Here is a 15,193-nt window from a genome sequence, read left to right on the forward strand (position 1 = left end):
GGTGGATGAGATCTAAGGGAGAGGCAGCTGCCCTCTGGGGCTTGTGAGTAAGTAAGAGAAGCTAAACTAGTTCTGGCTGGTTGGTAAAAGACTTAAGACTGTATTAGGGTCTTTGTAGTGGTTTGGTCAGCAAGTTTGCAACAAGGGTTCTGCCCAGGGGAGGCCTGAAGGTTTGGGAGCTTCCTTTAACTGTAGTTAAGTACTGTTCGCTCACAACAGGAGAGGAAACTGAATGCTTTCCACATGCGCTGCCTCCGATGCATCACCTGGCAGGACAAAATTCCAAACAACACAGTCCTGGAACGTGTTGGAATCCCTAGCATGTGTGCACTGCTGAAACAGAGACGCCTGTGTTGGCTCGGTCATGTTGTGAGAATGGATGATGGCCAGATCCCAAAGGATCTCTATGGAGAACTCGTGCAAGGAAAGCGCCCTACAGGTAGACCACAGCTGCGATACAAGGACATCTGCAAGAGGGATCTGAAGGCCTTAGGAGTGGACCTCAACAGGTGGGAAACCCTGGCCTCTGAGTGGCCCACTTGGAGGCAGGCTGTGCAGCATGGCCTTTCCCAGTTTGAAGAGACACTTGGCCAACAGTCTGAGGCTAAGAGGCAAAGAAGGAAGGCCCACAGCCAGGAAGACAGACCAGGGACAGACTGCACTTGCTCCCGGTGTGGAAGGGATTGTCACTCCTGGATTGGCCTTTTCAGCCACACTAGACGCTGTGCCAGAACCACCATCCAGAGCGCGATACCAGAGTCTTTCGAGACTGAAGGTTGCCAACAAGTTAAGTACTGTTGGTCAGCTGAATATCTGAGAGGAGCAGAAGTCCTCTTGTTAGCTTGTAGTAGTAGATCTTAATAATCTCTGAGGTTTTTTTTATTCCTTTTCACCTGGATCTCACTGAGGGTACCTGGGAACCACTATGAAGGACTAAGAGAGTTAAATAAATTAGGTTGCAAGGAGGAAGGATTTAGCCTAGGGATCACCATCCCCTAGTGATCCCGGTTCTTGGGTTGGTAGCAGTGGCATAGCTACCTAGGGGGCATTGCCCCCCCCACACCCCAGGACCCTGACAGGAGGTAAGGAGCTGTTTTAGGTGTCCAGGTGTGTCTTTAGTCACTGTTTGAAATGACAAAGTGTGGGGAAAAGGAGGTGTGGGAGGCCAGTGGGGGGGGGGGAGCGGAATGCACAAAGGCAGGGGGAGAGATGCAAAGAGATGGGGGGGGGAGATTTGCCCAGGGGTCTGGGGGAAGAAATAATTAAGAATATTTCTATATTCAACAAAAAGGTTCACAAAGTGGTTTACAGGAAAAAAATAAAATAACTGAATGCAAAGGGGGGGGGATGAAAAGAGACCTGGGGAAGCTGTTGCTGGCGCAGGGGGGGGGGGGTCTGCATAAAGACTTGGAAGCCTTGGGGGAGAGAGAGAGGGCAGTGGGGGAGATGGGAGTATTAAACTGGTAGGGTGGCCAGGTTGCTTCAGTGGTGCCGAGGGGAGAAGAGGATGGTCTGTGGCTGCTGTTCCCACTGCCCCCCTGGAGCCAACCTGATGTTCAGGACCCATTGGGGAGAATAGGGGGTGGTCCTGCTTCCCCAATTCCCTGCTCCCAGCGCAGCCTTGGGGGGGGGGACAGGACATCTTTGGGTGGTGAAATGGGCCCTGGTTTGGTGTGTGATGGGGGGCAGGCAGTGACAACCATGGCTTCTTGGGCTAGCCAGACATAGGTTTAAGTCTGGACTCATGACCCCGCTATGGGGCAGTTAGGAGCAAGCCAAAAACGATCCACGCTCCGCAATAGACCAGGGACCCAATAGACCAGGGACCCAGCTGACCGCAGGCCAGCCCAGGGTGCTAAAACAGGAAGCCCCATTTCCACATTTTGTCTTCCCCCCCCCAGCTGCACCCTTTGATGACCTTTCTGTCTACACTGGCGTCTCCTCCCCCCCCCCCAACCCCCAGCCTTGCCAGCTGGCTGGGCTGGAGAGGAAAAGAGAAGCCTTCCAAAGAAAGTGGGGCCAGCAAACAGGATCACAATTGAAGCACCCTAGGGAGGCCACAGCCACTCTTCAAACGCCTCCAGGTTGTTTTTTTTAATTATTTTTTTTGCTGTGGGAGGCTAGCAAGCTGAGCGGCCCGTCAAGGAGGGGGCCAGGTTGCGCTGCCTAGCACGTTTCCCAGGCCGTTGGAATGCCCTCCGACCACTAGGCAGTACGACCCTATTTGGCTTCCATTCATTTCTTAGTGCACAGTTGATTGATCTCCATTCCTTCTCCTTGCCTTGGAAGGAACTCATGCGAGTGCCGGGGAGGGAAATCTAAATGATTTTTCCATAGGGGCTTCCCCCCATTAATTTGCCAGAAACCAGAATTTGCCAGAATTAATTTGTGTCCCAGAAACCTTCAGTGGAACCTGAAACCTGTTTTGCACCTAGCAGGGAGGCTCAAGAGAGCTTACTTACTAACTAGTTACAAGGGACCAGATCAGTTAGATCTGATCTGATCTGTTCTGATCAGTTCTGATCAGAACCTTCTGTTCTGATCCTGGTCTGACTTTGGTTTAGCCCATGCAAAAACATCCCGGCTGACACTAACACCGGTTAGATATGAATTAACAGGGCTGGTTGAAACGGTAGCTCCACTGCAGTTAATGGGGTTCCTTCCCAGCTTGGTAGGACTACAGGCTCGGAATTACAATGCCACCTGCGCTTACCTGGGAGTGAGCCCCATTGGCTAGAATTGGACTTGCTTTTGAGTAGACGTGCATAGGTTTTGGGCTCTAAGCCACTGCATGTACCACCTCCTTAAGGTTGTCATGAACTTTTTGCTTTGGTGACCCAGTCTGGAGAAGAGTCCTGTGATGCTCAAAAGCTTGCTGGGTTATTTTTTAATGGGGCCTCACAAGAGTACAGTATTACCCTGGGGTTTGGGGGGGGGGGATTTTGTTTTCTCTGCTTGCTGTTCTTCAGTGGGCCAGCAGAGGGCAAGGCATAGGCACAAGAGATAGTTTCTCATTCCCTTCCAAGGAAGAGCTGGGCCTTCTTTTGTCCCCCACAGCAATCAAGAGTGCTGTGGCATCCTTAAGGCTGGCTAACTTTTTACCCCCTCTCGCCACCCTTGGAAAAACTGCATCTCTCTCCATGGTGCACCATCACACAATGACCTCTGTGTCAACATTTCATTGTGTGTTGCCAATCCAGTGGGAAAAAAAGGGAGATGATCGTGGAGGGGCAGGCACTGTCTCTATCCCAGCAGCCAATGCCGGCAGGGCTAGTGCCGCCTAGTGGGTAGAGCTCTGCTGGACCAGTGGCAAATGATGAATGGGAACCCTAGAGGCCATGTAGTTGTACACACACAAGGGGGCCCATGCCTGGGTTGGCATGACTTCTGAAGCCAACCCTGTGCACTGTAGACAGGAGAACATTGGGTTTTTTTTCTTCTTAACCCATCTAGAGATTTATACCTCACTTCTCAGTTCCCCAAAGACACCCTATAGCTATTAAGGTCAAGCCGGGCTTTTGTGACGCTCCACTACAACATGTGGCAATGACACCATGTGTATAGAGAGTCCTGTCTCCATCTGTCCTGACGTTACAACAGTTGGTCCCTGTTTTCTGGTCACTGTTCCTAGTCCACTTTCTGGGACAGCGTGAGCTGCTCAGTCTCCCTCTCTGGTGCCTACAAGTTAAGTCTTGTAGCAAGGGGAATTATTTATCCCTAACACCTTGCAGGAAAAGCCCAGTGCATGGGAATCATAGAGGTGAACGGGACCTACAAGGTCATCTAGTCCAACCCCCTGCCTTTAGCAGCTAACCCTTCCAGAGGAACTCCTGTTGGTGCTTGTCAAGCCTTTGCTTGAAGGTCTTCAGTGAGGAAGACTCCATCACCTCCCTTAGCAATCTCTGCTGCCAAACCACCCTAACCATCAAGAACTTCTTGATGTCCAACCAGAATCTTCTCTCTTGTCATTGGATCTAGTTCTAGAGGCCACTGAGAACATGTTTTCCCTTTCATAGGAGAGTCCTTCAGGGCTGTCACATAGATTAGTAGGGGGGGGGTGGACAAGCACAGATTCCTCTTTGAACTATTCTCTAGTTGGGCCTGAGATAGTTTAATAGCCAGTGGTTCTCAAGCTGGTGGGTCGTGACCCACCACCCCGAGAACCCCTGCCCTTATAAGGGCAGAGGCAGGAGGGAAAGGAATGATGCGATCCCCAAGATTGCACCACTGTGAAAGAAGGGGGTCTGTTCTTTATATTAATTACATTCTGCCAGGATTCAGGGGTGTGGGGAGCTTTACAGAGTGCTCCGTGGGGCTCCCCAAATACACACACCCCCGGACCCCTGCCCCGATGAAGACTTAATGGTTGAAAAACTACATGAGTGTTTGAGAACCACTAAGACAATGGTTCCCCAGCTGTGGGTTGGGACCCACTGGTGGGTCATGACCCAATTTTGGTGGGTCCTGTGGCAGCCAAGCAGAGCCTCCAGTGAAAAGATCAGATTACTAATTTGCCTCAAGCCCTGAGGCCATTCAGACATCAGATAGCTGTCAGTTGCCCTTCAAGGAGCTCAGCAGTTTGGTGGTTGGTTGGCAACCTTCAGTCTCGAAAGACAATGGTAGAAGCCTATAGCACCCGGTATTCCCAGGCAGTCTCCCATCCAAGTACTAACCAGGCCTGACCCTGCTTAGCTTCCGAGATCAGACAAGATCGGGAGATAGTGTTCAGTATAGGGAGATGGTTGGCAACCTTCAGTCTCGAAAGACTATGGTAGAAGCCTACAGCACCCGGTATTCCCAGGCGGTCTCCCATTCAAGTACTAACCAGGCCTGACCCTGCTTAGCTTCCGAGATCATGGTCTAAGCCTACAGCACCCGGTATTCCCAGGCGGTCTCCCATCCAAGTACTAACCAGGCCTGACCCTGCTTAGCTTCCGAGATCATGGTCTAAGCCTACAGCACCCGGTATTCCCAGGCGGTCTCCCATCCAAGTACTAACCAGGCCTGACCCTGCTTAGCTTCCGAGATCATGGTCTAAGCCTACAGCACCCGGTATTCCCAGGCGGTCTCCCATCCAAGTACTAACCAGGCCTGACCCTGCTTAGCTTCCGAGATCATGGTATAAGCCTACAGCGCCCAGTATTCCCAGGCGGTCTCCCATCCAAGTACTAACCAGGCCTGACCCTGCTTAGCTTCCGAGATAAGACGAGATTGGGCATGTGCAGGGTAGAAAGCTTGTGTAAATATAAGGAGATAAATGTTTGGGTGTCTTTCTTTTCCTGTTTAGTTTTTGTAAATAAATACATAAAAATATTTCCTTCTAGATAAGTCTTTTTAGAGTCTTGTAAACCTAGGTGGGTCCCAACAGAATGTCATTTTAAAAAGCAGGTCCCATTGCTAAAAAGTTTGGGAACCACTGCTCTAGGTTGATTACCTGCTACGGGTGGGGGGGGGGTTGGACTAGATGACCTTGTAGGTGCCTTCCAATTCTAGGTAGGGGAGGCTGAGAGACAGAAACTAGACAGGGGTCACCCAGGAAGCTTTGTGGACGAGCGGGATTTGAACCTGGATCTTCCAAGCCCTGAACCACTGCCCCATCCTGCCCCATTCATGCGTGTCTCTAAAATTGACCCATTAATTAATTAATCCATTTTGGTGTCCACCTCTCACTCGCTCTCCCCCCCCAGAGCAAACCGGAATGATGGGTTGGAAAAGGGGGGCACTTTTACAACAGGGAGTGAAGCCCCTTGGAATGCAAGATTTTTCTGCTGGCTTCCCACCCCGATTAAATTCCTTCTCCAGAGATCTGGAAAAATGAAGGGAAGCCTCTGAAACCGTGGGTCAGAGCCTGACCCCTGGCAACATGAAGCATTTTTCTACAGCTTTGGCCGTGTGCCTGTCTGGGGGTCTTGCTGTCAGAGTGTGATCAACAGCGGAGGGCTGGTGTGGACTCATTTTTTTTTTTTTTGCTCGCATCCTTTTGCAAAAACAAAACTGCATTTCCTCTTGGTGTTTTGGCAGCCAACCCTTGGCAAGACGTGCTTGAGAGGGAGTCGGTTTCCTGCCTCGGTGGGTCATCAGGGCTGTGTCGGCCCAGCGCCGAACATTCCGGCGACAGAGCTCTGAGAAGACGCAGCCGGTTTGGACGGCCAAGCCTCGAACCCGGCGCTCTTCGGCCCGCTCTCCTGGCTGTCTCGGTGCGTTGGACCTTTCCGAAAGGCTGGAGTGGAACAAGTCTGAACTGCACCGCTTGGGCCTCCTGCGTCCTGTCGCAAAACGCCACTGCCCGGCCGAATTCCGCGCACCGGGACTGCTGCCTTTAGACACCGGCTAAGTGGCGCAAGGAGCCAGCCCCATGAGCTTTGGCAGCATGAAGACCGTGTGGTGCTGTGCGCTGTTCCTGGCCTTGAGCACTGTGACGTGCGCAAGTAAGTGACTTGGTTGGGCAGCCTGGAGGTATCGGGGTAGGAGGATCCAGTCGGCAGGCCACGGGGAGGGCTTACGGCCCCTTGGTTCGGAGCTCTGGCTGCAGCTGGGAAAGAATTTTATAAGAGACGGCGGGGCTTTGAAAGTTCCTTGTGAACTAACTGGGAATCCCCTCGAAAAGCAGCTTGGCCAGAATTAAAAGGAAAGCAGAATTAAAGGCACAGAAGTGAGAGCCTAACCTATTATTAATATTAATAATAATATTTTATTATATGGACTTTGAACCAATGACTCTCTCAGCCGTACCTACCTCACAGGGCTGTTGAGAGGACAAAAGGAGGGAAGGAACCGCAGACCACTGCAGACCATGCTGAGTTTACCAGCCTCGGCAGGAAGTGGCTTTAGGCAAAGAACCAAGCCAGGCTACTTATCGGTACCGTCGAGAGCTGTGGGTCTGCAGGTTGCCAGAGAACCGGTTCAGAGGATGTCTGAACTGGAGGGGGGGTGCACTCGGTTTGGGATCCGGCAATAAGAGAGGGGGCACGCTGTCCTCAAACCCCACCGTTCCTGTGAAGCTTTTGCGTTCCTAAGCTTTTGCTTAGGCTGCAATCCAATACACACTTGGGAGTAAGTCTTGGGGGTTTGGGGTCTGGGAGTAAACCCCATTGAACGCAGTGGGAATTGTGGGGCATACACAGTGGGGCAGCCAGTCAGAAGTTGAGTAGATATGTATAGGATTGTACCCTTAGTCCCCATGACACATTAAGAACATAAGAACAGCCCCACTGGATCAGGCCATAGGCCCATCCAGTCCAGCTTCCTGGATCTCACAGCGGCCCACTAAATGCCCCAGGGAGCACATGATACAAAGCCCAGCTGCGTGTCAATGGAAATACTGGCATCTTCCTCCCCCATTTCTCCCTGCCTCCCTTCCTCCTCTTCTTCGGTTGTCTGTCTTGCATCTCTTTTGAGATAGTGAGCTCCTTGGGGCAGGGAACTGTCTGTATAAATACTGCCATGCCTGCAGATGGCTGAGCAGTATTTTTTTGCTTTGCATCTTTTTGCTTTGCATCTTCATCCAAGAAAAGGCGCTTGCTGGGGGGTTGGTCGCGATGGAGACGGAAAAGAACATCCCTCCATCTCCTGCATCATCTTTTACATCTCACACGCAACCCCAGAACCAGGGGGACCTCCACTCAAATTGAGTGGCAGGAGGGTCAGGGCAGACAAAAGGAAATATGTCTTTACCCGGCGTGTGATGAGACTGTGAAACTCCTTGCCACAGGTTGTGGGGATGGGGTCTGGCCTGGGTACCTCTCGAAGGGGATTGGACAGATTTCTGGAGGAAAAGTCCATCACAGGTTGCAAGCCATGATGAGGATCTGCAACCTCCTTGTTTTTGAAGTGGGTTCTCTCTGAGTACCAGGTGCAAGGGAGGGCACCAGGACGCAGGTCATGTTTTATGTGCATCTGGTGGGCCACTGTGAGATCCAGGAAGCTGGACTAGATGGACCTTTGGCTGATCCAATGGGGCTCTTCTGATGTCTGTAAAATGATTGGATGTTTCCAGTTGAAGTGAGATGGCCTCCTTAATCTGTTTTTGTGGGGGGGGGGGGGGAGTGAACTGATTCAGGATGGGGGAAATCCAGACTTTTTTTTCATTGATCATCCTGAGATAAAACAGTGGGATAAATGCCCCTGGGGTGCTGTTTGATCAATGAAAAAAGCAAGCCTTGTTTAGCTCCCCCTTCTTTCTCCCTATATCAAAGCAATAGGGCAGTTCCCCTTTCTCCCATATTTTCTCGTCCTCGCTTCCCCCTCTGATTTCCGGAGTCAGAAAAGAAAGATAAATCAGCATATTATATCTTGGGCCGTGGGTGTTGCCCCCCCTTCAACCCTTTAAGCTGTTTCCTGCCAGATCAACTCATCTCTCCCCCCCCCTCACCCCACACCCAACCCCCAGCTTCCCTCAGCTCAATTTCATTTCAATTTCGGTGTGGAGCCAGGTCTTTGGGGAGATTATATGACCTTTGTGGGGTGCAGGGAGGCGCTGATCCAGCCAGCCTGACGACATTTACTAGGCTAGCCGGAGTTATGAGCCGGGGAAGTTTCTCATTCCAGTCCCTTGGCCTCAGTTGCCTGTATGTAAAATGTTATCTGGTGTGCTCCCTGGGGCATTTGGTGGGCCGCTGTGAGATACAGGAAGCTGGACTAGATGGGCCTATGGCCTGATCCAGTGGGGCTGTACTTATGTTCTTATGGGCATAACCTGAATGATGGTTGTGGGGCAACCACCCAAGTGTGGCACGTGCAGACACAAGGCCCAATATTGGCCATCATCAACACACCCCTGTCGTCATCCTCACGTGGAGGTTTACTAATTGCCATGTTTACTAGGATGGCGTGAGGATTTTTGGGATCGAACACACCAATTCTCCCCTCCCAAGAACTGCTTTGAGATGACCCGCTTGGAAATAGATGGTGGTTAAACTCAGTGTTCATAGTAGTTACCAGCCGATCTTTTTGAGATGGGCTCAGGAGGTGGGGTCGCGAGGGCTTCAAATAGGCTCCGGTTCGAGATTTCAACCTGTCGATCACGCGGACGCCACTGCGCTTGTCCCCACGACACGGAATGTTGAAATGCTTTGGTTTCCTAATTGCTCCCAAATGCTCTCCGTCCAGCGCTGTACATAGTTCAGAGTAACGATGTTCAATGTCTGGATCGCGTTTCGAGTACGTGGTGCTTTTCCCCCCTACTCCATAGAACTGAACCAGACAGACCTCTGGGTAGATAAATATTATTTTAATTGCAAAATGGAGCTGGGGGGAATTTGCTTGCTAATTTACCCTGCATTTCTTGGGGCTCCAGGATGCCCTCTTGTCACCCACATTGGCAAGGAAACCCCCCCCCATGCGCTTTGACCCAACCAGTGGCATTGCTGTGGGGCTTGATACTAGCTGCTCCACTAGGTGATACTAGGTGATCCACACTGGGGGGGTGGGGTGGAATTAACACCATATATCATTCAATGCACCCTTTCATGCTGAAGGCAATGGAACAAACCTCATTGAAATGCCTCTATTCCTGTGTTTCTCAAACTGTGGGTCGGGACCCACACTAGGTGGGTCGCGAGCCAATTTCCCCATTCATTTCAGTATTTTACTTTTAATCTATTAGACTTGATGCTCCCATGGGATGTGACTGCATTTGGGCAAATGTGACAGACTTGTGCTTTTAACTTTTAACCTGTACTTTTAACATATACTATGTATATTCTTTGAACAATGATAGTCAGTGGGACTTACTCCTGCTTAAGTGTGGGTAGGATTGTTTAAAAAAAAAATTTTTTCCTGCTTGATGATGTCACTTCCGGTCATGACATCACATCACTTCCGGCGGGTCCCGACAGATTCTCATTCTAAAAAGTGGGTCCCTGTGCTAAATGTGTGAGAACCACTGCTCTGTTCTATCAAAAGTTATAGCTGAAAGACCAGGGAGGGAGGGGCGATGGTGCATCCCCACCCCCACCCCCCGGGCCATTGCCCTGCCCACTGCGTGCCCCTCCCATTGCTGGCACAGACTGGCAGTGGTCACTCCAGGACCCTTTCCCAGCCCTACCTGGAGATGCCTACTTGGAGAACTTTCCCCTGGGGCATTTGGTGGGCCGCTGTGAGATCCAGGAAGCTGGACTAGATGGGCCCGTGGCCTGATCCAGTGGGGCTGCTCTTATGTTCTTATGGACTAGATGGGCCCATGGTCTGATCCAGTGGGGCTGTTCTTATGTTCTTATGGACTAGATGGGCCCATGGTCTGATCCAGTGGGGCTGTTCTTATGTTCTTATGGACTAGATGGGCCCATGGTCTGATCCAGTGGGGCTGTTCTTATGTTCTTATGGACTAGATGGGCCCATGGTCTGATCCAGTGGGGCTGTTCTTATGTTCTTATGGACTAGATGGGCCCATGGTCTGATCCAGTGGGGCTGTTCTTATGTTCTTATGGACTAGATGGGCCCATGGTCTGATCCAGTGGGGCTGTTCTTATGTTCTTATGGACTAGATGGGCCCATGGTCTGATCCAGTGGGGCTGTTCTTATGTTCTTATGGACTAGATGGGCCCATGGCCTGATCCAGTGGGGCTGTTCTTATGTTCTTATGGACTAGATGGGCCCATGGCCTGATCCAGTGGGGCTGTTCTTATGTTCTTATGGACTAGATGGGCCCATGGTCTGATCCAGTGGGGCTGTTCTTATGTTTTTATGGACTAGATGGGCCCATGGTCTGATCCAGTGGGGCTGTTCTTATGTTCTTATGGACTAGATGGGCCCATGGTCTGATCCAGTGGGGCTGTTCTTATGTTCTTATGGACTAGATGGGCCCATGGTCTGATCCAGTGGGGCTGTTCTTATGTTCTTATGGACTAGATGGGCCCATGGTCTGATCCAGTGGGGCTGTTCTTATGTTCTTATGGACTAGATGGGCCCATGGTCTGATCCAGTGGGGCTGTTCTTATGTTCTTATGGACTAGATGGGCCCATGGTCTGATCTATTGGGGCTGCTCTTATGTTCTTATGCTGCTCAGGATAGAACCTGGGACCGCTGTTATGCAAAGCAGTTGCTCAACCACTGAGTTATGGCCTCTCCCCTTCACCAAGGTCTATCACGGGGGTGACATGGGGGTCTATCATGGGCCCACCCGCACCGGGCAGCACAAATCCTAGTGACACCACTGGACCCGACACACACTGAAAGGGGCTTTCAAGCATCACACCCTTTTGTGTGGCACCAACAAGGGCTTTTTTTTAACTGCTTGCACATGGAGGCTCTTGATATTTAAAGCAGCTCCCGGCTTTTTTTCGTGGGGGTGGGTATTCCTCTATTAAAAGACTGCCACCCTGTGAAACCCGTCTCCGTCTGCCCTGGCACAGAGAAGTCTGGCATCTGTCCCCTGCATTCCTCCTATTTCCCTTTAGTCATATGCTTGATTGTAATGTACTCGGGGCAGGGACCTTTTGCCTTGCATTCAGTACGTTAACATGTGTATTGATGGCCCTATAATTTAAAACACAAGGAGGATCCACCAAGAGTTCGGAGGGGGAGGGGGTTGGCTAGCGCCTGAGTTTTTATAAGGGGTGGGAGTCCGGCCAAACTGTTGTCTTGGGAAACTGCGTGATTTGTTCCCGTGTTTAATGTTTAACATATGGCACTCGTTTACATGATATTCTCCAGCGTCTGCCAAAAAGCTGAGTTTTAAATGTGCTTTGCCCTCACAGAGGCCAAACCTCAACAATAAACATTGTTTTACTTTGTGCGTTCAAATCTGGGGTCACTCCTGTTTAGCGCGCTGGCGGATTTATAGAATCCTAGAGTTAAGGTGCCTAATAGGTCATCTAGTCCAACCCCCTGCCTATATCCACTCTTCTTCCATCAAGGAAGTCAAATTGGTCTATCTAGATTGGTATCGCTGGCACAGACCGGCAAAGGTCTCTCCAGGACCCTTTGCCAGCCCTACCTGGAGAACTTTCCCCTGGGGCATTTGGTGGGCCGCTGTGAGATACAGGAAGCTGGACTAGATGGGCCTATGGCCTGATCCAGTGGGGCTGTTCTTATGTTCTTAACATCTTCAGATTTCCTGCTTGATGGGCCACTGTGAGATTTGGTGGGCCACTGTGAGATACAGGAAGCAGGACTAGATGGGCCTTTGGCCTGATCCCGTCAGAATGCCAGATGCAAGGGAGGGCACCAGGATGCAGGTCTCTTGTTATCTGGTGTGCTCCCTGGGGCATTTGGTGGGCCACTGTGAGATACAGGAAGCTGGACTAGATGGGCCTGTGGCCTGATCCAGTGGGGCTGCTCTTATGCTCCCTGGGGCATTTGGTGTGCCACTGTGAGATCCAGGAAGCTGGACTATATGGGCCTATGGCCTGAGCCAGTGGGGCTGCTCTTATGTTCTTATGCTCCCTGGGGCATTTGGTGGGCCGCTGTGAGGTCCAGGAAGCTGGACTAGATGGGCCTATGGCCTGATCCAGTGGGGCTGTTCTTATGTTCTAATGACGGTGAGACAGCAAGGGCAAGGTGAAAACCAAACCGCGTGATAGCTCCGTTCTAATCTCACTACAACTTCCTGGCAGACCTTTGAGCTTAGCTATCAAGCAACCGTTGCTTTGGAAAGTGATTCTGAAAGACCCTCAAATGGGATTCCCAGCTTGCCCTTTGCAGGGAAGGACAAGCTAGGTTTGCTTTAGACTTGGACGCGGGAGGCGTCGGTTTCACTGATGGCGATTAGCAAACCTTCGCATGAGGATGAGAACAGTGGTGTGTTGATGATGATGGCCAATATCGGGCCTTGTGTCTGCGCACGGCACCCTTGGGAGGTTGCTAAGGCCCATCACTTATCCTTGCCCTCCGGCTTCCCAGGAGCAAATTTTGTACCGTTGTGTTGGCATCTGTCATTTTTCTCCCATGATGCACTTGGTCCTTGGCATCCTCCCATCTTGGAAGACTATGGTATCGTGCTCTGAAAAGCGGGCTCCTTGATGCACTTGACAGAGCATCATTCCAGGACAGTGTGGGGCAAAAACAGCTTTCGGTCTCCTTGAGCCACGACCCGCCTCCCGAAAGTTCTCATAAAACTGGCCGGCTGGGTGTTTTGATGCCACCCCATGAGACGCTCGCGGCTCCTTAGCCGGTACGCGGCTCCCATGTGGGAACTTTCCTTTAAAGCCCAAGCAAAAGCACCCGCTTAATCTCCTTTAGACGAAGGCAGCCCTTGGAAACCGTCTGCGGGAGTTTGCCGTCGTCGCCAGGCTGATCTAATCTCCTGGCTTTTGTCCGCGCGAGGCCCACGGAGATCCCGGCCTTTGGGGGCCGCGGCGACATAAACAGACCCAGTTCTGTAGAGCCGTGAAGGGTCTGTGTCTGGTCCCAGCGGCGTTTCCCTAGACAGGCCGTGTGGGGTAGGGCCCTTGGAAGGGAAGGGTGACGCTGTCTGTGGGGCCCAGATAAGCCACTGTTTGTCTTCCTCCTGATGCTGCCAGCGATGGGGTTGGCCTAGGTTGGTACGCGGAGGAAATGCAGGACAATAGGTGGGCAGAAGGCTCAGCGTCATCACAACGGCCTGGGCCGTGACCTTAGAGTAGGGGACGCGGAAGAAGCGGCCCTATCCTGGCTGGGCTCCCTGGTTCTGCCGAATAAATTTGTCTTCTTGTGTGTCACTTTCTTTTCCTTTATGGCCTTTTCTTTTCCTTCACGCGGTTATGGCCACAGCTGCCTCTACCCCCGGAAGGTTCCGGAAATTGGGCTTTAACACCTGGAGAGTGTCTTTTGTCCCAGGCGCCCGTCTACATCCCCGAGGGCTGCTGTGGTCTTCAGACAATCGTCTGAGGGCAGAAGCGTTCCCGCCCCCTCTCAGATAGCTGCATGCCACCTCTGAGCTCAACGGCCTGGGGGCTGTGAGAGCAGATTAAATTTTATATGCAATAGGGAGAGGGTGAAATTTTTCTCGCTCTTGCGCAAGGCTAGGGGATCCCGTGAAACCGACTGGCTGGAGGTTTTGAGCAGGCAGAAGGAGGGACTCCATGAGCCTGTGGAACTTACTGCCAAATGATGAGGTGTTAAAGGAGGACTGGACAGTGCACAGTGGGCCAAGATGTTGGTGACCACGAGGCACAATAACCTTAATTGGGGACAGGAATGGTAGTGAGCGAGAAAGATGCCTTCATCTCTGAGAGGCGGTCAGTGGGTCACTATGGGAAACTGGATGCTGGACTAGATGAGCTTGTGAGCCTGATCCAGCAGGGAGCCAATTGTCAGAATTATATCTATATTGTATTTTTTTTAAAAAAGTTAGCATTGGGTCTCAAAAAATGGACCCTTTTGGCTTTCTGTCGTCCTCTCCTTCTTGAAGCTTTAGCTTTGCTATGGGGCGGGGTTTCATTTTTGCCCCTCCCACCCCAGCATCTTACAGCCAGATTTCCATTCCATCACAACGGGGGTGCAAAGTTTGTTTTGGGCCCCTTCCCCTCTCCGTTGGATCATAACTTCATAGAATGATTGCACCATAATTTCTGTGAATTATGATATATAAAACTACGTAGGCTGACACTAAATGTGAATGCCAGTCTTCACACACGCTTGTCCTTCAAGTGTTCCAAACAGGTGTGTCCTGTTTGGAATCACGGTGATCCGGGTAGACCTGTCGGCTCAAGGCCAACAGATTCTTTTCATGTTGCAGGAGCCAAGTGCTCCTTGGCGCCAGGTTTTTTGGAATTGTCTGATTCCATAAGCTGACATCACTTCCTGGCAAAAGCTTTGCAGCTGTGGCACACATCTGGCTCGGAGGGTACGCGGGGTTATTCAAGGGGACAATCCGGAAGACCACCTACCATCCCTTGAAAGCCTTGCTTTTGGACCCTGGTTCCCCATGTCAGCTAAAGGGACTCTTTTGGGAACAAGGGACTTGAATCCCTAAATAACAGACCATTTCTGGCTCCTAATGGCAGCAAACCTAAAGTATTTGCTAGTCCAGTTGGTCCTCAACCTTTTTTGACCCCAATAAATAACGTATGAGACTGAAGACCCACCGCTGATCCCTCTTCTCTCCCAGGACCCGATTTGCCCCCTACATCCCCATCACTGCCAACCACCACAACCTGCCCCATTTCTCCCTACCTCTTGTATCCTCACAACAGTCCTGTAAGGAGCTGGTAGGCGACCTTCAGTCTCGAAAGACTATGGTATAAGCCTACAGCACCCGGTATTCCCAGGCGG

At 51.3% G+C, this 15,193-nt stretch overlaps 1 protein-coding gene across 2 annotated transcripts in view; it reads left to right on the forward strand.

The window, feature by feature from the left end:
- The first annotated feature begins 6,074 nt into the window (after nt 1-6,074).
- Nucleotides 6,075-15,193, forward strand: part of ENG (endoglin) — a 44,593-nt gene continuing 35,474 nt past the window's right edge. For both annotated transcript variants that reach the window (XM_066610469.1, XM_066610470.1), the window contains exon 1: nt 6,075-6,428. In XM_066610469.1, the coding sequence (XP_066466566.1) occupies nt 6,356-6,428 (73 nt within the window). In that variant the 5' untranslated portion in view covers nt 6,075-6,355. The remainder of the gene's footprint in view (nt 6,429-15,193) is intronic.

Source organism: Tiliqua scincoides, chromosome 16 (genome assembly GCF_035046505.1).
Source record: "Tiliqua scincoides isolate rTilSci1 chromosome 16, rTilSci1.hap2, whole genome shotgun sequence".
Lineage (NCBI taxonomy): Eukaryota > Metazoa > Chordata > Lepidosauria > Squamata > Scincidae > Tiliqua > Tiliqua scincoides.